We start from the raw sequence: 24,854 nt of genomic DNA, 5'->3' as shown, positions 1-24,854 counted from the left end.
ATGGAGTGGTATGAACAAAGTAGAAGAGCATGGAGACAATTATCACTTGCACTCCACTCTTAATTTCCTCCAAATTCTCAACAGCAGTAATTTTGAATTTATGTATCGAGATAAAGTGAACTCTTCCAATAGATGGGACTCCAGCAGCTGAAAATGGAATCCCTCTCAACTTGTCTTTAAGTAAATAGAAGAATGGGACCCCAAACCAGTCCACTTCTGTGTATAGTCACATAAACCACCTTTTCCTTTGCCAGCACACCTTCCCTGAACAGGATAAAGCATTTCTTTTTGGCACCTTTGTGTTTTATTTACTTATGTAATTTATGGGAATTGAAAATCACAAATTGAAAGGGAAAATGCTTATGTTCACCCTAATCTGAAGCTAAGTTTAATTTGGTTTTGTATTTTGTTTGTGTTTTGTTTTAGAAAGAGCCACATCCATTTGTTAGGGAATGGAAAGACTTGGAAAAAAATTGTATTAAGTAAGATATGGTCACAAAGTCTTATTAAATTGAATATTCACATTTTTTCTCCCACAACAATCAGGCACTATTTCTTAGACTTATTCACTCATTTGATCAGTTGTAATGGTAGCCATCAGCATTTTTGAATAAAGGCTTGCTACAGGAAGTTTACTCTTACATCTGGCACATTTGCTTATATGAATTAGAAACCATCTTGAATGTTAATATTTTATTTTACAACAGAATTAAGAACTGTGGCAACAAACAAGGGCACGTGCTCAGGTTCTTCAGACATTGAGAACAGGAGAAATGGAAATCATCATCAACAAATAAAGGCAAAACTATTGTTATGGTTTAGAAATAAAATGGTAGGATAGAATACTAAAGTCAGATATTTCCCACTAGAAAACACTTAATGGACCCCAATGTTAAATGATCTAAAACTTCAATGAGCTCCAGTTTGTAAAGGAAACACAGAAGCAAAAGCATGAAGTAAGTGAAATGCATCAGGAGAATGGAAACAAAGGACTCTTCACCAGAAGAACAAACTGAAAGTACAACAAGGTCACCCAGAGGTTGCCAATCTTGGTTAATTCTTGCAGGACAAAATTGTATAGGAAAAACTACTCAAATGTTACCTTTTATGTCTATGTTTATTAAATTGGTACAGACTTGTAGCTTTGTTTCTGAAGCTTAAAGGTGTCACAAGGAATTAGATTATTAATCAAGTGACAGGTGTCAAATTCAAAAAGAAAAATTTGCTTATGCAAAATTTTAATTTTTGGAGGACTTTTTTCCCTTTCTCAGATATTTCATGCAATATTTATTCATAGCAATTTAATACGGGTAGTTTCAGATGACCCGTAAGAAATACCAATAAACCAACAGGTAAGTTTAGATGAATAGTGCTTGAACAAACAACAGAAATCATAGCAGAGACTGACGCATCACAGTGTAAAGAGAAAAATTATACAGTGGAACAAGTCTGTAGCCCAGGAAGTTATTATTACTGTGGCACTGAATTCAAGTGATATCCAATTCACAGAGGTGAAGCAGAGCTTCATTTTTTGGCAATACAGCTGCAGCATATTTACTTATATATAAGTGGTATGCCAGCACATTTTCCTGCACAGTTTGCTCTTCTGCCTCAATGTGAATGACAGAAGCTCTAATGATTTTTCAGTACTGATCTGACAACTGGTTCATGGGACCACACTGATAAATGGAATTTATCAGCCATTCAGGTCATTCTTACTTGATGAAGGGTCTGTTATCCTCATAGCTAAAGAATGCATAGACATAAAGACAAGAACACCAACATTAGCATTTTATGACAGAATTTTCTATGAAAAATATTCTCTTGCTCCCCCACCTCTCTAAAAAGGTATCATAACCTTCTCTTTATATCCAGAAGGTAAATCCAAAAATGACCATGAGAACTTAAAAACCAAGGAATAAAATCAATTTGACAATACTGCAATAGCCCTTACAAGACTCAGAAATTTCATTTTTTCATCCTGTGCTCATATTACTTGTGAGTTGACAGAGACATTTATTTCTTAGAGATCATATTTCTCTAGAGAATGAGAAATTTTATGAGCAATCTGGAAAGGGCTTGGGGGCATGCTTAAAATGACAGATTTCATGTCATTTAAAGGTATCCTTATTCTACAGTATTAGTAGGTAAGATTACTTAATTATGGAGAGATTGCTTCTAAGTAATTTTAACTTGCAGAAGATTAACCTGACTTAAATCTGAACATCACAGCCCTTTGAAAACACTCAAGCTTGATGATTTAAAATTCCTTCTGTTAATGTACTGAAAAGCTAAATAATCTTTTGCAGTAACAGGAACAAATGCAGAATCCCATTTTATTGTCACTTATGTTCATTAATGTATTTACTATCAACTGCATAAAATAAAATCTTAGAGTCACATTAGTAATGAAAAGGTAGAAAACATTTTACATTGTCTTTTTACAAGCATACCTTTTGATCAAATACTTGTGATGAGACAAAAAAGAAATAGAAACTATTTAATTTTGCTTTCTTTCCTCTTGGCAGAGAAAAAATATATTTTCACCTATTACACACGAACTACATGCTACATGCTCTTAGGTTGTTTTAAATGAAGAGAACCATTATAAATACTCACTCTACAGTAAAGAATGGTGTCTACCTGAGGTTCAAACTACAGTGTGGTCACTGAATAGCTACTTGAACTTAGGCCAAAACTAATATGTGGTTGTGTGCATATATGAAAAATGGTAATGATATTTAAGCATAATCTAATTTCTTTCTTGTATAATGTATCTTTCTCAGAATGATGAAATAAGTTATTAGGTTTAAATTCCTCAGAACTCTGTGATCAATATGGTAATTAGGTGCCAGGGCTGCCAGCAACATGCATTCACTGTCAGGAGCACAGACATACTGAAGGGGCAAGATGGGAGCTAAGCTCTTTGACACCTGGAATCGAAATAGAGATGATCACAGAAAATTTCCAAGAATAAACACTCAGTTGCATCCTGAAAGTCTTCACATATAGTGGTTCTCCTTTATCTAAGAAGACTATGTACTGAGATTTCCAGTGGGTACTTGAAATTACTGTTTTATACACACATACTATTATGACAGTTTAATTTATAAATTAGGCACAGTAAGAGATAAAAGAAAGTTACAGTAACCACAAGTGGCCATTTAAATTTAAACTCATTAAAGCAAAGTAATATTCAGAATTCATTTCCTCATTCCAAATGCTCAAAGGCTTTCCACAAATAATATGAATACAGCGGGTAGCACAGTTCTAGAACATTTCTATTATAGGAAGTTCATTCTATTGGATAATATGAGCTAGCATGGTCAAGGAGCGTGTTAAGTCAAGAAATGTAATTGCAAGAGATAACTCTCAGAAATAATTCTTAAAATTCTTAGAAATAACAAATATAATCAGTTCTTAGGAACAAGAATAAGAGTAAGTAAGAATAAGAATAAATTACCTCTTTTTCTGTCACATGTAGCTAAGCTATAAACATACATGAAAATATATAGGGTCATATGCATACATACACCAACATATTGACTAGATTAGTGATTGTGTAGGATAGAATTTCAATGATGTAACTGCTTCAAACAACTAACACACAATTTAGCAATATGAATAACATGAAGCTGAAATTTGTGTTGTTGATAGAATTGGGCAGTTAAGAGAATGAAAGGCAGAAGAATACAGAGAGGAAGAGGTGGGGATATAATCATAGTATTTAATGTATATTTCTTTTGTAGCTTTTTTTTTCCTTTTTCTTTTTTTTTCTTTTTTTCCAGGGTTGAGGACCAAACCCAGGGCCTTGCACACGCCGGGCGGGCGCCCTTCAGCTGGGCTAAACCCCCAGCCCCTAATGTATATTTCTTAAATGGAATCAAGTAATTTGAGGGAATGGAAGGGATTGGGAGAGATGGGGGAGAACAATGAAGGATGTGACTGATCAAGAGGCATTTTTGACATGTTGAATTGAAAACCTTGTAGAACTACTTTATCCAGTAAGTATTTTTTTTTGGGGGGGGGTCCCGTTGTGGGGCCTGAATGCTGAGCCTGGGCACTATCCCTCAGCTCTTCAGCTCAAGGCTAGCGCTCTACCACTTGAGCCACAGCGCCACTTCCGGCTTTTTTCTTTTTGCTTAAGTGGTGTTGAGGAATCGAACTCAGGGCCTTGAGCATGCAAGGCAAGTGCTCTACCGCTGAGCCACCTTCCCAGCCCAGAACTACTTTATATATACATATATAGTACAGAACCTCTATACTTGTTGATATTTAAATGTTATTATATAGAATGTTGGAATTTATTCTGTATGTGCATTCCCATTCCATCAGTACATTTCATCTGTTGTGTTGCATTTATGAGCAGAATACTCTTCTATGTTAATTTGCTCAGTATACAATCAACTAAAGACAGCTGCAGAGGGTAGCATTTAATACATGCAGAAATGCTTTACAAAATTATATCAATAAACTAAAAGACAAAGCTTACACTACACTTGCTTAAAGTGACATGCGTTAGGTTTTTGCCTTCAAAATGATGAATTGAAACAGAGAGAAAGGTGGGACTCAGAAGTTTTGTTAGAATTTGTGGAAATCACTAGAAAGACTGTTAATTTCAGCTTCATTTAGAGTTAACTGAAGTTCTTTGTTAAAGTAGTGTTCATTGGGATGTGAAGAGAAGTGAATTGTGACATTTCTAGGTCTTTCCAATTAAAGTACTGGAACTAACTGTCCCTTTTCCATTTCCTCTTTCTCTTTGTCTAGGAGAAAGTGACAACAGTGCATGAGACCCCAAAATGAAAGCTGCTCACCAGTACTACCAGATGTATCAGATTTAAGATACCTAATTTGAGACTTTTGTATAACAGAATTTAATCCATTAGAGTTTAGGGTATTATTTTGTATAATAGTTAACTCTATACAATGTAAATATTTTTTAGGTATAAGCATTTCAAGTTCATATTCAATATAGAAACTCAGGTGAGTAAATAAAACCTTTTACCACCAATATTATAAAATTAATATACAATGGTTTAAATCTATAAATCACTGAAAGTTACCCTATATGAAGTAAGTTCCATCAATTTCGTCAGAAGTTCTATTAGCTCAAGGGGTCATATTTTGTAATGTCTTTGCATCATATCCAAATTGACTTGATAGTAATGTTGCCATTACTTGTGGTAGCAAAGCTGTAAGATGTTGATTTCTCTAGTTCTATTTTAAAAGCATAACTATAGAAGAGTTTATAAAATCTAATATTTTCCTAATGTGCTTTCACAGTTAAAAATAGCCATTAAATAGAAATTCTATTCAAGGTTCCATAACTAAAAAAAACAATTCTCTGCAATTATTTTAACTTTCAAAGAAAATATGTAACCTTCTGGGTTAATGGGATAATTTTTAATTTACAAGTGTCAATTTATGTAAAATATTTCATACATATATTTTTGAAGACAAATGAGAAAAATGAAACCTATTTGTTTAAAAAGCATGTTTTTCTTTCAATAAAAAATAAGCTTGACAATAATTATGTTTATATTTAAATGTTACATAAAATCCCAAGGCCCACAAAAAAGCTACTAAAATATATTTTCACTGAAGCTTAGCTCAAAGCACATCTTCAAGAAGATAGATTTCTTCCCTAAAGTATTAACTTATAAACTAGTGCTACAATATGAAAAAAATGATATTATCAATATACACAAATGATGAATGGAAGACACATCATGAATGAAACAAGCTAATTACAAGATATTCTTATCTTTCTGTTCTTCAGCAGTTATAGAATAAAATAGCTATGATGTTTCACAATTTTAAGGACTTATCTGAAGTAGAAGAAATAAAGGAGACAAATTCTTTAAACAGTTGAAATATTCCTTTCTATTATCTCCTCCTTGAAGAGATTTTTAGTACTTTACATTCTACAGAATACTTTTAAATTACAAGATCAGTAAGTGTTGGTATAAAGACAGGTAGGGTGACGAGAAGCATGTTTAAGTATTTAATCCTCAAGTTAAAAGATGTGGTATTGAGAAGTCATAGGTAATAATGGAACAGGAATGATTTTGACAGAACTTTTAATCCTATCACCTTCAAAATTAATGCATACTGAGATCCTTTGGAATAGCTGAAGGATTAGCTAATGGATGTTGATGAGTGGGGTGTGTACTTCTTGGTGTGTAAGAGACACTGTGATCCTGATTAGTCTCCCAACTTTGAAGTTTTGGTATATAATTGAATTTACTTTAATTAGTATAGAGTTAATTTTATCAAAGACATACATTTCCTTCTTTTAATTAATACGGTTCATGTTACTAAGAGTAGTAATAAAGTAAGAGAATTAGAACAGAGAAAGAGGTAATAAATACTAATGCGACTGTATATTGAGGGACGTTTGGCTGTTGACACTCAGTTAAAAAGGAGGTACCCAAACTGGGGACTGAAGAGTCACTCACCTACATGCTAAATGGAGCCAACAGCAATCTATTCTAATGCAAAGACTTCTGATAGGCTTATTTAGAAACCATTCAAGTGATTAAATTGTTGATGGCTCACCCCTATAACCCTAAGTACTCAGGAGGATGAGATCTGAGAATCTTGTTTTAGAGCCAGCTTGGGAAGACAAATGAAATTATGATCTACAATAAATCAGCAAAAAGCCACGTGGAAGCATGGCATTGTTCCACCTGTGAGTCAAAAAGCCAAATGAGAGTGAGAGGTGTTGTGTTCAGGCCCCAGTTGCCAGTACCACAAACAACAAAGTTGTTATTTAGAAGACCCAGCCTTGCTACATGAAGTATATAAAGAAGTACAAAAAAGAAGGAAAGAAAATCTTTCCAAGCCACAAACCTAGAAAATGAAGGAAGGATATTAAAATGGGATATGTAATTCAAGTTTTAAATAAGCTAGACATGCAATAATGAGAATAGACTAGCAATGTTGCAACATCTATCTCTGAGACCCTTAGGGTATCTGCTAGCCAGAGGTGAAGTGATATTTAATATATTTTTCTAGGAGAGTGATAAGAGAAAAATGTCAACCTTTCAGATATATATGTAAACCTTAGTGGTGCTGAAAATGACTCATCAGTTGATTTGTTATGACAGAAGTCCTAACTGCTTTATATTTTTTTCGAACTTGTTTTCAACTAGTGTGACTATCAGACCCTAGATTTACATTGTTATATTTCATACTCTTTATTTACTACTAGGGGAAGATTAAAGGGAAAAGGCACTTAGAATTTAATTAAAAGGTCATAGTAATATATGAAAAATTCTTCTTTCTGTTCATAGGTTTAAATCTCTAAGCATTAAAAGTATTAAACTTCTTACAAAAATATGAAGGTCATAATTGTAGAAATTATAAAAACAGTATGACTGTATTTCACCTATGGATTTTATTGCAGTTGAAATATTGCTTCCAAAATCTATAGTCCTGTAGAATTTACTTAGACAATGAAATGAGCTAAACAAATACAATAAATGGTTTAGAATATAACATAAACATTTTTATTGCTTTGCTTTAAAGTTAAAATATTTCAAGCTTTTAGGAACAAAACAGAAATATAAAAATTTTAAATTACAGGTGATTTAAACGGAAAATAAGAAGGATTTGCCATAATAAATCCAGGTCAATAAATGTCAAGTCAAATATATAGTTTGTTTTGTTTTGTTTTGTTTTGTTGATGATGACCCTGGGGCTTGAACACATGGCTTGCTTGTAGTTCCTGAGCTGTAGTTTTCAAGGAAAATACTCTACTACTTGAGCCACAGCTCCAATTATAGTTTTATTTCTGATGGTTAATTGGAGATAAGATTTTCATAGACTTTTTTTTTGGCCTGGGTTGGCTTTGAATCACTATCCTCTGCTCTCAGCCTTCTGAGTAGCTATTCTGTAGCTATGATTATAGGCTTGAAGCCCAGGAACCTGGCAAAAGTTGTAATTATATTACCTTAATAATGCAATGTTACATAAATTTATGTAACTTCATATGGTCCAAAAATAAAGTTACCTTTACAACTCAATGTTACACAAATTTATATAACTTTATATAGTCCCAAAATAAAGTTATATATGAAAGAAGTCAAGTGAATATAGAGTAAATTATAATTATACATCAGTAATTATATATTTACTATTGTTCAGACTCTCCACCAGTCAGGTAGATATATAAGGATGAATTGATAAGTTGCAGGCAATGATATGTTATTTTGAATTGTTTTGTGGGAAGTAAATAATAATACCACTATATGATTACTTACTAATATTATTGTACTAAAAGTGTATACTAGCAGAGGTGAAGTGGTGGAACATAGTTTACAAGGGATCTGCTTGTCTTTGGATATCCAGCTGAGCCTGGTATTGCCTGCAAACTTGAGCTAACTAAATTTTCTACATCACACAGCCTTCATCTTTGAAATGAGGATAAATATAAAACAGTTCTCAAGGGTGTGTGTATGTTAAATAAAAGAGCTTAACATATATACCACTATGCATACATACTATATTTTATATATACAAAATTTAAAACAATACAAAATTTTATTATGCAAAGCACTATATAAATATTTTTATACAATTACTGTTATACTTGGACTTTAAGACTTCAAAAAAGAACCTGGATGGGAAAAATAGGCATAAATTGTTACACTAGGTTGCATTTCATTTAGGAAATTCATATATTAAGTAGAAATCAGAAAAGGACAAAAGACTTATTTTCCTAGATAATGTCTTTATTTACATTTAAGGAATTCTAATAAAGTTTCATTTTCTTTGAGATAGTAAAGTTTTGACTCGGTAAAGGCTACAAACTGAATTATTCTCAACTGAAAAGGAGTTATATCCATATTCCTAAAGTAGAAACATGCATTTTTCTAGTTTACATGAGGAGGCCAAATTCAATTTATACATATATGACGTTGACAGTATACTCAGAAAATGCATTTTTTCACTAAGTGTAATTATTTCATCACAAAACAAAAAGTGAAGGACATGAAATAATATGTGATAGTTTCACTAAATTCAATACAAAATAGAAGTTTCATACCTATACTCAAAATTGTATGACTTTTCACAAAATGTAACCTTGAATAGAAAGATGAAGTCATTAAATATCTAAAATATCTACCTAAAAGATAAATTTTATATCTATGTTTTATACTAACAATAATTTGCTTTATTCAGCCAACATTTCAAGAACTATAAATTATTATAACTTGATACCTTTTACTTATGCATATTCCTTATTATAATTTATACTATTTCTTTATGTTCTTTTGTAGGTATACTAATATTTATATATAGACTCAGTCTCAGTATTCACAAACTCCAATAATCCGTGATACAAGTCTAGATAAATATGGTCAATCAATAGAATATAAAGAGATAAACTTAAGGAATGCCACATTTTCTGAATCTCTTTCTATTTAGAGGACATGCAAAATTTTAAGTAAAGTAAGTCAAGAAATTATAACTTTTTATTATTTGGCTAGTGTGTTTTGACAGGTTGAATTTTTTGTTATGCTGTCTCTCATATCATATGATAGTATCATCTTTCTACCAACTTGGGAAAGAGATGTTATACTTCTTCTGTGAATAAGCAACACATAAGCAATTAAAGAAGAACTAAGTATTTAAAACACTATACTTAACCAAAAGTTCCCATTAATGGAATCCAGGTAGGTACTGTCATGCAAGGGAGACATGATAAGTTTTAATTAGCTTGAGCAAGTCATTTTCCTATATAAGCCTCAATTTGTTAGTGACAAAAATTTCATATTCTACATTGAAATAGGAATGTATACAGATTTCCTAGTGAATGCTGAAGTAGAGACCTGTAATTCTCTGGTTAACATAAGAAAAATTAAACTTGACTCATGAGAACACTGGGCTCTCTGTTAAAAGGAAAAAGTTATTTTTTTCAAAAAAAATAACTTTTACAAGTCTTACGTTGCTATTTCCACAATGAATAAAGTAATAGAGCTGGGATGTTTAAAAGTGAATTGACCCAAAGCCTTAAACAAAATTGACCTTGGAAGACTCTCAGATAGTAATAATTTTTGAAATCACCCAGCATTCATATATATATATATATGTATATGTATGTATATATATATATATATATATATATATATATATATATATATATATTTGAAAACTTAACACAGTATTCCAACTGCCCAGAGCCCTTGGGTAGTGAGACTAATTAATGATGAGAGATTTCTATCTCAATTTAATTTTAATGCAGAAGTTCTGAAAGATGTAATAGTACCTAATTAAAATTGTTACTAGAGATGTCAACGTATCTTTCAAACTAATGCGAATGAGACAAGTGGTAAGAAATGCCAAGTAAATGCAAGGAATACCATAATAAATTTCATTTTATGGCTATATAAAATGCTCCAAATCACAAAATAACAATCTTAACTCAGGTATATTTCAGACCAAAAAGCATCCTCTGTGAAAAATTGCAAATCAATATCAAGCACAGTGATTTCTCTGAAAATAATGAAATTAAATCAGATAACTACAGCAAAAATATGCACATGTGCGTGTAAATATTAACAATTACCATCTGCTGCTTCCTTTACAAAGCAGCTTCAAGTTCCACAACATTTTACAAATAAATTCTCCTTAACACTCCAGTAACAAATAATGCATTTTTCATATAAGTTAATCCAAAATAGAAAAGAAAAAAACAAAGTCCTTTTGGGTCTACAATAATTAACCAGGTATGAATAGTTTCAGATTACACATACATAAATTTGAGGACTTTTTATTGAAGAAGATAGTATTAAAGACCTAGTAGCGTATTGGATAACAAAATCTGATGGTACTTGGACAACATGATCAATTAAAATGTATCAGAGTCCATTTATCATATGGGTAGTCTTAAAGAAAGACATTTTTTCCAGATATATTAAGAAACACAATTTGAGGAATTATAGTATTTTTCATGCAAATGTAAAACTACCAAAGAACCTGAGACTATACAACAGTTTCCTTAACTCGATAGAATTATCTATTTTTTAAAAACAAAACAAACATTGGAAAATGTATATGTATGTGTATATATACACACACACATATAAACACACACACATATACAAGCATACCATACACACTCATATAAATCTTATCAAATCTCAACAACCATGAAAGTATCTAGACTATTTTTGAAAATGTCCACTATAGTACTTATACTAATAGATAAAACTGGAAACAATGTTAAAGTTAATTGTTACAAGATCTAGCATTACAGATGTAATTTTTAAATTATTATTTGAATAGGGCAGGATCATTTCCAGAGAAAATTAAAATTGGCTGGAAGAAACACCTGTATCTATTGAAAGTTTAAGATGTTTATCAGACTTAAAATCAATATGCAAATATTGGTGATTGTCCTATTTACTAAACATGAACTAGATAGTTAAGGAGAAATTGGATATAATTATAACAACAGCAACAAGATAAAATAAGTTAGATGGGAATTAACCAAGTAAAGAATGAACGGACTCTGATAAATGAACTTACAAATATATAAAAAAGATATGGAGCTGAGCACTTGTGGGTCACATCTATAATCCTAGCTACTTAGGAGGCTGTGGTATGATTCCATCTCAAAGCCAGCTTGAGCAGGAAAAAACCATGAGACTCTTAATCCCAATTAACCATGAAAATACCAGGAATGAAGCTGTGACTCACATGATAAAGCAGTAGCTTTAAGCTTAAATGCCAAAGGATACTCCAGGCCCTAACATTAATCCCTAGTATTTGTACCAAAACAATAAATATTTATTTATTCCTTGTTATTGTAAAGGTGATGTACAGAGGGGTTAGGATTACATAAATCAGAAAAGAGTACATTTCTTTTTGAACAATGTCACCTCTTCCCTTGCTCCCTCCAGTCCCTACCATAGTGGGATAGTTCATTTTCAATATAGTGCCTAGTGAGTATCACTGGTCTCACCATTTCTGGGCTCCTCTTACCCTCCCAAAGAAAGAAAAATGAACAAACAAGACAGAAGGAAATGAAAACAAAAACAGCAACAAAGAAAACAAAGTACATCTTGTTTTTACTTCCTGAAGTTTATTTCAATAAATATCATTTCATATAATCAAAAGCACATAGCTATTGCAGCTATGTGACCCACTCCTAAGAATACCCTTCTCTGCCCTCAATTCATGTGAATGCCTAGAGTCCTGTATAATTTATCATGTCCTGGTGAATTTTTTTTTCTTTTACCATCCACTATGTTGACTTGTAGATTTACAGGCACATTCTAATTATCACAAATGAGGGAAAACATTAGATTCTACCTCTCCCCAGTTAGAATGGCCATTATCAAGAAAACTAACAGAAACAAATCCTGGTGGGGATATGACCAAAAGGGAATACTACTGTACTGTAAACTTGTTCATCCACTCTGGAAAGCAATATGGAGGTTCCTCCAAAGTAAACATAGAGCTTCCTATGACCCAGCAATCTCCTTCCTGGGTATTTACCCAAATGACCACAAACCAGGCCACATAAAACTTCCAGTACAACTATGTTCATTGCAGCATTGTTTTCCATAGCCAACAAATGGAATCATTCAAATGCCCCTCAGTGGATGGATGGATCAAAAAAATGTGGTATATATACACAATGGAATTCTATGCTTCTATCAGAAAGAATGATATTGCCACAGTCATAAGGAAATGGAATGACTCAAAAAATTATATTAAGTGAACTAATCCAGACTCCAAAAAGATAGTTTAAATATTTCTCAAATGATATAATGAAGTTTTAAATAAATAGATATACATATGTATGGCAATATAATGTAACTCTGTCAATATACTCACTGGCTCTCCAAACAATCTGTAAAATGAAATGCAATGATAATAGAAAGAAAAGGGAAATATGAGAAGCTATTTAACAACTGTTTCTGGAATTCGTGTGAAAAATTATGGAAGTCCTAGAGTAACTATGTCAATTTTGCAAGTGATGATCAAAAAGGGAATACCTCAATGCTCAGTTATTAAGCAAGCTCTAGAAATAGTGTGGTAATGGTAGAAAGTCATCCAGTATACTTGTGGGACAAAAGAGAGCACAGTGTAAAGGAGCAATGAGGGCTAGTATGGCTGAACAAACTTTCAGGTAATTGTTGGATTGTTTAGTAAAGGATGGGGGAAACTGAGCTCAGACAGTAAAACAGAAAATAAGTTTTCAGAGAGGAAAAAAATGTCTTAATGTGAATTGTAAAACTTGAAGATAAAGAAAACACAGTATAGGGGATGAGAAAACAAAGGGAAATACTTTAATTTCTCACTTTAAAATATTTCAGTTGAGATCAACAAAACATACACCATAGAAAAAAAGTTGATAGTTTAAATAGAAGTATTACAAATCACATATCTCTATATTACAAAGAAAAAGTCAACAGAAAGAAGGCATTGTAAAATAGGTATCAGTGAGTAAAATAAAGACAATGAACAGAAAGCAAACTGGGAAATGGGGTAAAAATAATTGGTGCTAAAAAGACAGATTATCTAGATGAAACAAAAGGACATAACAAGTCTACTAAAGAGGGTTTCTGTAAGCAATGAGATTTATGGTACCCTTGAATGGAAGAGTTCTTGGAAATTTTTCTATAGTGAATAAAGCAAGATACATCAAATTCAATGAAGGTAGAAAAATCAAAGAAATGCACTCACAATCACTGTTACAAAATATGCCAGCTTATGATAAACATTTTATTCATGTAGCATATTAATATTTACTAATGTGAGTGCTTTTGCTAATACATTATTGCTGCTTATGCTCATAGTTTATTTTTCTAATAAAGTAACTGATGGTCTCCTAGACAATCAATCTCATTTGTATGGAGTTTGTATTAGAACTTTGAAGTATCTGGTTTGAAATGTCAGCTTCCATAAGAAATAGTCAAAAATATTTGAGATTGCATCCTGAAATAGCACATTTATAGAAGTACCAGAGACTTTGATGACAGACCATTGAAAACTGCATAATTGTATGGCAAAGAAAAACTCAACAACAATTGTGACCCAGCCAAGAGAAAAATGAGATCAGGATTGAGCAGTTCAAGAATGCATAACACACTTCTGTCCACACATTTTAATTACACATCCAATCATTTACCATGTAATAAAGAAAAAAATCTTAAATGAATGTTCCTGTTGTAAACTACTCCTTGAATCTAAGTAAGAGAAGCAGAAACACTGAAGTTGGGAATTCTCACTTAAAAAGAAGGTATTTGCTTAAAGGGGAGATAGTCACTTGGAATGAACAGAAACTACTATGAACTATAAATTTAGCAATTCATTTGTGATGATTAATCATTCAGTCAGTGGTCATGGGTACTGCCTTCCATCACAGAACATTTTGACAGTGTGCTTTAATGAATTGGTGTAGAACTAGCTAGCATGAACTTTAACGCTTAAGAAACACACATCATGGTGTTAAGGATATATATGGACATGTACAATTTGACAATAAGTGTCAGTAATGCTGTCAGTCATGTGGAGGACTTTTCTAATAGATGAGGGATCTTCCTGTCCAGAATGTCAAGTGACCTTAAGAAAATAGAAAGAATTTTGGACAAGCAAAAGTAAAAATTGCCAAGGGAAAAGCACCACTGAAGTTTCTTGCTAATAGATATTTAGTGCCACTTTGTTAAAACACTTTAAGTGTGGTATTAGGGCACACCAAATCTTAATACATTGGTAACTTTGTTTCCAAGGTAGTAACAATTAGATTTAATGGTATCTTCAAGTATGAAGCCCAATTGGGGATTGGGGGGGGGTTGGCGGGGGGGGGGAGGGTCAATAGCTTATCAGTGGCATCATCATGGAAGAAACTGAGAGTCGATACCATGATGTTTGGACATTCTACTTCCAAACTACAGTCCAAATAAGGCTCCTCTTTTTTTTGGTTGTTGTTAAGTATTCAGTAAGTATTGTATTACATCAGAAAATGGGCTAACTCATATTCTCCAATGCTTTTGTTTTGGAATCACGCTAATATCCTCAGACCTCTTCTCTCTGCAGCTTTTCACTCCAAATCTGCTGCTGTGTGTTCAGGCTGGTCGAACACCAATCTGAATTCTCATCTTCTTACACTGTGGCTTCCGTGTAATGATTTGATAAACTCAAAGTTGAGGAGGAAAATACTGCTGAAGTAAGAAACACACAACTGAAATGTATTTTCCATGATCGTCCAATCTGTGACGGTGCTTAGTAATGCCTAACAAGCCAAATGAACTTTGCCAGTACATACACGCTCCCATTCTTTATAGGGAAGATTGCGCGTAATCCCGTGGGGCCAAACTTCCTTCCTATCCTAAGCCTTCAAGATGACTTTCACCTACTATTTGCTTGAAAAAAACAGAAACAACCTGACAGCTGTAAATGCAGTGATGGAAAATGCGGACATCAGTCCTTTGCGTGGCTTCTGCACACATCCCATACCGGGGGCTCCTGTGATGTCATATATCCCATTGCCTTTCTGACTAAGCAGTGGTCTATGGGGGTGGTTTCATCCAGGAACTCATTTCCAGCACACATAACTCTGAAATCGTATTTTGATCGTGTCAAGGTTGCTGTGATAAAGCTCCTGGTAACTGTATTTCTTTGGCTGTCCAGATTTTAGGGTTAAAATAATTTTAAGTGTTAAAATAAGCAAAAGTTTTTTTTCTTTTAAACATACAATCAATGACAATTAATTATCATTGCAATCCAATCAGTGCTGAGATTTTAAAATTTAAAGGATCCTCTTCAAAGGATCTAAACTGAAAAGTTCCATAGAGGTAAAACTCAATTAAATATATTTATGGATTTATGTTATGCTATGACATAGAGTTCATGGTGATGGTTTTTATGATTTTGAAGAACAATAACTTTAAAGTTAAACTTCAATTGCTATTAAAAGTCAAAGGCTCAAGTACGCATGGAAAATCATTTAATGGGGTTCAACATACACTACCCTAAAATATGTCACCTAGACATTTAAGAAAAGGGTAGAAACAGGGAGGTCTCTTCAAAAAAAATTATTGTCAAGTTGATGTACAAATGGGTTACAGTCACATAAGTAAAGGTAGTGAGTGCATTTCTTGTAGGGGGGGGGTTTCTTTTATCTTCCCTTCACTCTGTTTCTGGAAGCAAACCATAAAACATAATTCTCTCATTCCATAGGGACTCTCATTCCAAAGGAACATTCCCTTAACCCAGAGGGAAGGAAATCCTTATCTTAAAGAATCAGATGTGCCAAGAATAATCTGAATAAAGGGGACATCTCTAGGTATCATATCCCAAGTGTATAACTACTAGGTAATACCCTTTGAGCTTTTAACCATATTTCTCAATAATCTATACCCATCATCAAAACTAATATAACTTATGCATAAAGTTAGCATAAAATATGCAAGATTTCCTTTTCATCTCTATTTCTGAAGTACTCACTCTATGTAAACCTTATAGTAATGTATATTTTTAGTGCATCTATCCTTTTAATTAATTAATTTTATCTATTTTTTGATACTGGGATCTCAGCTATGAACCTTGAAACAACTCACAAATCTTTTATTCTCTTGGAGATTCAAATGTTCTTATTTACATTTGGAATATTGTTGCAAGTATTATTTTTGAATAATAGTTCATAAGCTGAAGATACACTAAGATGAATATGTTTGTAAGTTTATGAACTTATTTTAGAATAGTGTTCTTGGGTTTCACTTGAGGTGAACAAAAGGGAGTACAGTTTCAGTATTTTATACACTAACATGAAAGTAGAACAATAAAAGTTGTTGAAATTGTATTAATAAAGGGAATGAGGGAAAGTGATAGGTGAAGTTGATGAAGTGATCTGTATACTCATTCAGAAATAATGCAATAAAACACCCACTGTGCAACCAATGTATGCTAATAAAAATCTCAATTAAAAATTTTGTCTATATTCACAGGTTTATGAAACTATATCTGAAATAGTTTTAAAAAGAGGATTGTTAAATGGTCTTAAATGATAAAATAAAGGTAATCAGTAAAGGACTAAGTACAGCATTAACAAGGTCTTAATTGGTTTGCATCTTGTCTGGTTGTCATAACAATGCACCTCCAATATCATTAAACACATTTAGATTGTTTATGGTTATATCAAGGCAACATTTCCAGTAATGTCTAACTACCCACCAAGAAAGTAGAGGAAGACTGGAAAAATTTAGGTGATGGACAGATGATACACACTTTCTGAATCTTTGTAATGACCACTTCATCTTCTAATGAATGAAACGAATCTGTTACTGACTCTAATCCCAAGCACTAGTGTGTTAACTGTACATTAAGAAGAATATCTGATTGTAAAAGAAAATATAATCCTCATGTATTTTGTAATAATTTAGTATTTTTATTTAAGGTGACCTAATTGAGAGGTGGGGGGTGGTCCTGGGCTTGGAACTTAGGGCCTCCTCCAACCCTGCTTTTGATGTTTACTTTTCCCAATTTGGACTCATAAACTTTTCTGCCTCAGCTGCCCTCAAATGGTGATCTTTCTATTTGTCAGCCTCCCAAGTAGCTAGAATTACAGGTGTGAGAAACCAATATTAGGTTAAGTGACACTGTGTGTCAACAAATATATATCAACAAATATACTGTATGCCAATAAATAAGTAAAGTAATTTGAAGTCTCTGAAGTTGTCATTTGAATGTAATAGTTTTGATGGTGACAGATAAGGTATGAGAAAATATAATAAGATATGATAAAATATGAATAGTCAATTATATGGATATAAGCTAATTTTTAAAGTTTAAGTTATATTAAGCTTCTTTGTAAAAACATAATTTATATTTCAATATTTAATTAATATCTAATATTTCAATATGAATAAAAATGTCCTGAAATATTTTCCACAAAACTCACCTAGAAAAAATTAATTTAACAGACATTTTTATTAAGTACAATTCCAAAATATTTATCCTCATGAGAGTCCAAACATTTATTTATGTCATTGCTCTGACAGTAGTATAAAGATGAAATAATTTTAAAAATTAGGCTACATCTACTTTATAGGCTATATATATCTATATTGAAATATTAATATGAAAGACAAATATAGAAATTATAATATAATTATGTTACTGTATTGTGTTATGTTAATTTGCCTTTATTTTTAGAATCTAATCAACCTTAACTCCATAAAGTATTAGTGTCATTCAGTTCCATCTGAATATAGTTCTGACTTGTTTTTACTAACTTAGAACATGATCCTAAAAGTAAAGGTCATCTTCTTATAAAATGTAGTAAGTTATTATGGATATTATTATGGTTGGACATTTTTTCTCTTTGTCCCTGAAGCTATTTAGGAGCTTCCTTTGATTTCTTAATACATGGCAGGTATCCAGACTCACTAGGACTGCATTGTCTTTCCTTTCCAAAATAGAACTCTCTATTTATTAATCAAATGAAAATTTCACCCCTGGAGCCAGTTCTTTCATAACAGGATAACTCTGTCTTGAAAAAAGAAATGATCATCTTCTGCATACTTTTTAATGGCAACAGAAGGTAAACAAAGCCATCTGAAGTCTAGTGGGATTTTGATTGAAACTGAGCAATGCTTTCACCATCATAATAGAAAGGACTAAATGCAGCAGAGCATTACACACTGATTAACACTAACAAAGCTAAGCCTGTGTGGTAGGTAGTGCATGTCTATAGCCCTAGCTATTTTGAGAGCTGTGTGAAGATCACTTGAACCCACTAGTGGAAGAATAGACTAGGTGACATGGTTACATCCGTGTAAAACCACCACAATAGAGAGCAACATGACTATCTTGTCGAGCACCAATGAATATGCTGTTTGTTTTACACATCTGCTTACATTCATCTAAGACAAAATTATGAAACATAGGTATGCTTATTCCCACTTCAGAGGAAAACAAAGAGATTGCAAAGCTGTACTACAACTTGTTTGGCAATTAAAAAATACAAAAGGAGAAAGGATATCTTAAACCAGCCAACAAAGTGGTGACCCGTAGTGAACATTAGGTAAGGGGAAAGACCAGATGCTAGAAAACATGCTAAGGCACAGAAAATTGAGTGCTGAAACCTGTCCACAGATAAGGACGTAAGGAAAGACATAGGAAAGGAAAGCAAACCTAGTCAACTCCATGCCCTTTCCACATAGGCACATCTTTTCATGCCTAGGACTCAAACCTCTATTTTTTCTATTCATTCTTGAAAATAAGTTGTGTTGTTACTTAATAAAAAATACTTAAAAATATTGTAAATATTTTGCAGCAATAGAAATGAGTGATCATGAGAACTGCTGGTGTTTTATTTGCACAACTCACAAATTCAAGTTTTGTATTTTTTTGGCTGGTATCAGTTCAATAATAGTCTACTTCTTATTTACACCTACTATTTTTAATTAGGTTAGATTTTTGCTATGATTACTTTATGTTTTGTTTTTCATGCATGAAAAACTCAACCAGAAATTTCTAATTCTTGGAATTACTTTTTATTTCTCACTCTAATTATCTACTTTCATGAAAAGAGACAAATTACGCGTCAACAACCAGCAAATAGGCATGTATTGTTTACTTTAAATTATTTTTTAAGTTAAACTTGAGAATTGGGATCCTCATTTTCTCTGTAATCAATCAGACACTTATTGTTTATTGTTTTCAAGAGTATATTATTATACAGTGATGAGACAGTCATAGAAATGCTCTTTGCTACCCTCACAGGAGTTAATGATAACTCTGCCACTCTTCTGGAATCAAGAAATAGCTACTTTTAAATAAAATGATAACTAACTACGGTTAAAAGAAGCCAGCTGGACAAAGTGTTAGGGAAGAGGAACAGTAGAGATAAGACCACAGACCAAAGAGAGCTTACCTAAAATGGCCAGAGCGGCAAATGGATGAAAAGAACCCTGAAGAAAGAGGGAGCAAAAAGCAGGAAAGTTTGGTTGACTGGGCTGGAACAGATTGATGAGAACCTCTCACAGAGTTTTGCCCTGAAGACCTGCATGTCTGAATTACTATTTTTCAGGAGATCTCTCTGGCTTGAGGGAGTAGGAGCTAGCCTTGATATGAGGAAGGAAGAGAAGAGATTAGAAACCATTGCTGACATTTTGTGAAATGCTTATATCTGCCTAAAAGTAAATATTGGCAGTGATAAGGAGAAGGAAAGTAAATTGAGTAGGTTATATGTATCTAGAAAAAAGTAGAAACATTCAAATGATATATATATATACATATATATGTATATATATTATATATGCATCATATATATTATATATACATATATGTATATATATATATAATGAACGAATGGAATTGTACAATGAGAAAATACTAAATATTTGGTGAGTGAAAGGCAGATTTCCATGGAGCTCTTGTGGCTCATGCATGTAATCCTAGCTACTAAGGAGGCCGAGATCTGAGGATGGCAGTTCAAAGCCAGCCCAGTTAGCTAAGTCCATTAGATTCTTTTATCCAATAAACTACTCAGAAAAGGCCAGAGGTGGAGGCTCGAGGTTAGTGGTAGAGCCCTAGCCTTGAGGAAAAGGCTCAGGGATAGGACCCAGGCCCTAAATTCAAGCTCGAGGACTGGTACAACAGGAGAGAAAGAAAGAACAAATGAGGAAGGAAGGAAGGAAGGAAGGAAGGAAGAAAGGAAGGAAGGAGAGAGAGAGAAAAGAAAGAAAGAAAGAAAGAAAGAAAGAAAGAAAGAATTCCAAAAAGCCTAATGTGGTGATATTTTTCTTCATATACTGAGCACTGTGGTCAACCTTTTTCACCCCTGCAAAACATACATAAAAAAAAAACCTACCTTCCTTCAAAATACTCCTCAAAATTCCATGCCTTCCTACATATACTAAAAAGTATTATCAGATAAATGATGTCTGCATCTTTAAAAAGAACTCTCATATTACTTATATCATATAAATATACATTTTATACATATAATTTTGTTTTAAAAAGATGACAGCTTTTGCATCTTGTTTAATGTTCCAAAAAATTTGTCCAGCTCCTTCTTCCTTTCTCAATTTTGCCCTGTTGATTTCAAAGCTCTCTTTTTACATAGTAAATACAATGCATTTAAATATAATTAAATCTCCTTAAAATTCTATGAAGTAGTAAGTAACATTTCTTGAGATGTTTGATCTCTTTCCAACATGGCTTCTCAACCTGGAGAAGAACATATCTTATTTTGTCCAGGAGAGTCAGTAGATATCCTTCAAATCACTGCTCTAACCTTGATTCCATTCACCTATCTATGCTACGACTGTGATTATTTAATCCACCTTAGCAAAACTGCTTCTCTCTTCTGGCTTCTGTTAGTTTGGTAGAGGAATCTCTTCCTCAAATCTGACGTAGTAAAGTTGTTCTAGCTTTTCTCTGGATCCCACTTCCTGCAATTCTTCCACTTACTCCCAGATTCCTTCTCTGAAGTTCTTAACCAGATCATGGTTTTCTTTCATCTTAAAACCATTGTTGATACTTTTTCTAATACTCAGTTTTCTTGCTTTCCCTCATTAGATTTTTTTCTGTAGTTATTCATCAATGATTGTTTTATATTTCTTCGCTTATTTGACGTGTAGGTAATTTCCTCACTCTTCCTGCCACTTTAAAGCAAAAAAAGAGAAATCTCAGAAAAGATAAATACTTCCAAAAATACTATCCTAGCAGTTTATATATTATTTTATCTAGGCATTTATTTATTTTTCAATCCCAAGACTGAATACATCAGAGCACTCAGGATTTTAGATGTCACTAGAGGTGAACTATATCCTTGGACTATAGCAAGCTTTTGAGACAAAATTCAAATCAAGATAATGTTATTTATGGTTTTGGTTTTATTTTTAGTTTGGGGTGCTTTTTATTCTTTACCTTATAAAACTTGATACCATCAATGTCACTAAATATAATTATTAGCTTTTATGTGCTTCATTGTTTGTCTAAACAATACTACCAATCAATATCATCTAGAGAAATACAAACAATGAGCAAATTAAACTTTTAAAAGGTCTGTACTGAGTATGTTATAAAGAAAACGTCTTCATCTTTAATGCTTTGGACAAAAATGTCATAAAACTGACTTAAAAATATACTTGTAGAATAGGACAAAGAATGATCATTGTCTCTACTTTTCAAACTAGTGAAGGATGTTATGTAAATAACATTTTTAGTCACTTTCTGATAGTTTTTGAACTAAATCATAAATGATAAATAACTATTTACATCTTGTTTTAGGATACAAGATAACAGATATAAATGCATAGCTTAGTCTCACTGGAGAAATATATTCCATGATTAAGAAAATATATTTTGTGGTACTATTTGACTTATTCAAATTCATTTTTATGATGAATAGTCCATGTAACTAACATTATATTTTAGAATGACAATTTAATTGTACATAATTCAGCAATAGAATGATTATTATGTCAACAAAGTAAAATTAAGAATTATAAAAAGCAATTATTCACAGTAGATATTCTGAGTTTATGATGTTTTTATCTTTCGAATTCCTTGCTTCTCCCTTGCAATTAATGTAGACAAATGATTTCTTCATTGGAATTAACTGTTTAGTATCATTAATACTTGTCATTAAAATCTTTGGTATACTGACCTTTTTTCCCTTTCCTTTTCAGGTCATGGGGCCTGAACTCTGGGCCTGGGCACTGTCCCTCAGCTCTTCAGCTCAAGGCTAGCACTCTACCCCTTGAGCCACAGTGCCACTTCCTGCTTTTTCTGCTATGTGGTGCTGAGGAATTCTACCCAGGGCCTCATGAAAGCAAGGCAAGGACTCTACCACTGAGACACCTTCCCAGTCCCGTTTTGTTTTGTTTTGTTGGTGCTAGAACTCAGGGCTTCCCACTCTGATTTGGCTCTTTGGCTCTTCCACTCCAGGCCTAGAGCTCCACCATTTGAGCCACACCTCCACTTCCTTGTTACTTTTTTTTTTTAAACACTCATTGGAGGCCTCCTTGTGGGCAATGGCAGGTACAGTAGGATGGAAAATGAGTGACAACTGCTGTCTGAAGTGGCTCCCAGAATGTGAGTAAGGACATGATAGTTACAGGTGACCTCCTGAAAACTTTGAATGTGCATCCATGGCTCCACATTAACACATACATAAGCAGACCATAAGAAAATCCATTTTACTATATCATACATATTAATAATAAATATGCACCTCACCATTACTATGGTTTGCAAATATCAGTAATTCTAAGCAGCAAGCAAAATATATTTATTTTTGCTTTTTGTTATTCCAAGGAATGTTTCTTCAGAAAATTTCAGTTAACTACATTTATGTTTTAAAGCACCACTTATGTTAAAAGTTAATGTGAATATTTTCCTGTCTCTCTGGTTTGGGCTATCTTAGCATAGAGAAATAGTACTTTAAATGTGAAAAGATGATTAAGTAAAAAGATACTTGTAGAGAAATACACCTCCCAGGAGGTTATGTCAGTACAAAAAAACTCAGAGCCAAGTATTTATAATTCAAAGCAAATTTGGCTATTACTAGGCTGAAAAATCCTAAATCCAAAAATGCTCTGAAATTCCAAATGATGAATCAAAACATTTCAGATTTTGAAGCATTTTTAATTTGAGATTTTTAGAGTAGGGATTTCTCAGCAATAAAATACATGCAGATATTCCAAATTTAAAAAAGAAAAGACAACTTAAATATCTGAAATACTCTTGATCCTAATATTTCAAATCAGGGATGCTCAACCCATACATGTATGTTAGGTAAGATTCCCTCCTTCTTTCCTGACAAGGAGACAGATTAGTTGCAGATATCCAGATTCTTCACCTAATGCAGTCTTCTCTGGAAGTGTACAATCCTACTTTGCTACTTGCAGGTGCCATCTTGTCCTTGTCATATTCAAAGTAGAGAGAAGAATGTGAGAGAATGTAGGTAGTCATTAATCTGGAGAAGAACTGACTATTCTCTTCAGGAAATTTTCTATCTCTTTTGAGGAAAAAGTGACTACAGATTTCACTCAAAACTTTTAGAAGAAAAGTGGGTAAACTAGAGAGCTGTACTGTACTGTTTTCAGGTACTTCAAGAGTCAATAAATTAACTTACTCAGCATAGACAGTACATTGACCTTCATAATAATGTAGTCATATTGTTTTGAACACAATAAAAAGCCGGCATAGCTGCAGAGTACAATACGTAGCAAACAAAAATGAAAATCACTTACTTGATATTATCGAGGCAGCCTGATTCAGGTTTCAGTATGGCAGTGTGATGAAACATTTTATATAAAGCAATTCCAAGGAAGATTACATTAAGCTGGAATGCAAAAAGGTAATGTTATGGTTCATAACCACAGTAAAGAAAAAGGCAAGTCTATTTTCTGTTACAAACGAATCGTTCTGGTAAATTAGTATTGAGTGTACATTTAAAGGAATTTGATCACCAGCGCCTGCCTAGTATTTTAGCAAAGGGCAAGAAGCCAGTTGGAGCAATGTGGTACAAAGCACTCTTTGTGCCCAAATCACACAAAATCAGCAGCAATTTAGAATGACAGAAAACTGCTCCTTTGCCCTTTGGTGGTACTCAGAACCCTGTGCTTGCTTGGTTTGCTTCTCAACTTCTACTCTACCACTTGAGACATGCTTCTGACCTGCTTTTTGCTTGTTTCTTTTTTGAAGATGGAGTCTCATGGTTTTCTGACCAGGTTTGTCTCATATACTGATCTTCCATTTCTCAGCTTCCTGAGAAGCTAGGACAACAGGTACTCATCTTGATGGACAAATCTTTCAACACTCAAAGCTTAGTGTATTTTTTTTTAATAAACACAAGCCACCAACAAACAAAGATTATTATT

The 24,854-nt window shown here is 33.0% G+C and overlaps 1 protein-coding gene across 1 annotated transcript in view; it reads right to left on the bottom strand.

Annotated features, from left to right (window-relative positions):
- Adgrl3 (adhesion G protein-coupled receptor L3) overlaps positions 1-24,854 on the bottom strand; it is a 444,648-nt gene that overhangs the window by 38,397 nt on the left and 381,397 nt on the right. The window contains exons 19-20 of the mRNA XM_013009168.1: positions 24,225-24,316; positions 1,720-1,746 (exon numbers count right to left, since the gene is read on the bottom strand). Coding sequence (XP_012864622.1) covers positions 1,720-1,746; positions 24,225-24,316 — 119 coding nt within the window. The remainder of the gene's footprint in view (positions 1-1,719; positions 1,747-24,224; positions 24,317-24,854) is intronic.

This window comes from Dipodomys ordii, unplaced genomic scaffold (assembly GCF_000151885.1).
Source record: "Dipodomys ordii isolate 6190 unplaced genomic scaffold, Dord_2.0 Scaffold8, whole genome shotgun sequence".
Taxonomy (NCBI): domain Eukaryota; kingdom Metazoa; phylum Chordata; class Mammalia; order Rodentia; family Heteromyidae; genus Dipodomys; species Dipodomys ordii.
This window is presented reverse-complemented; position numbering and strand designations above follow the sequence as displayed.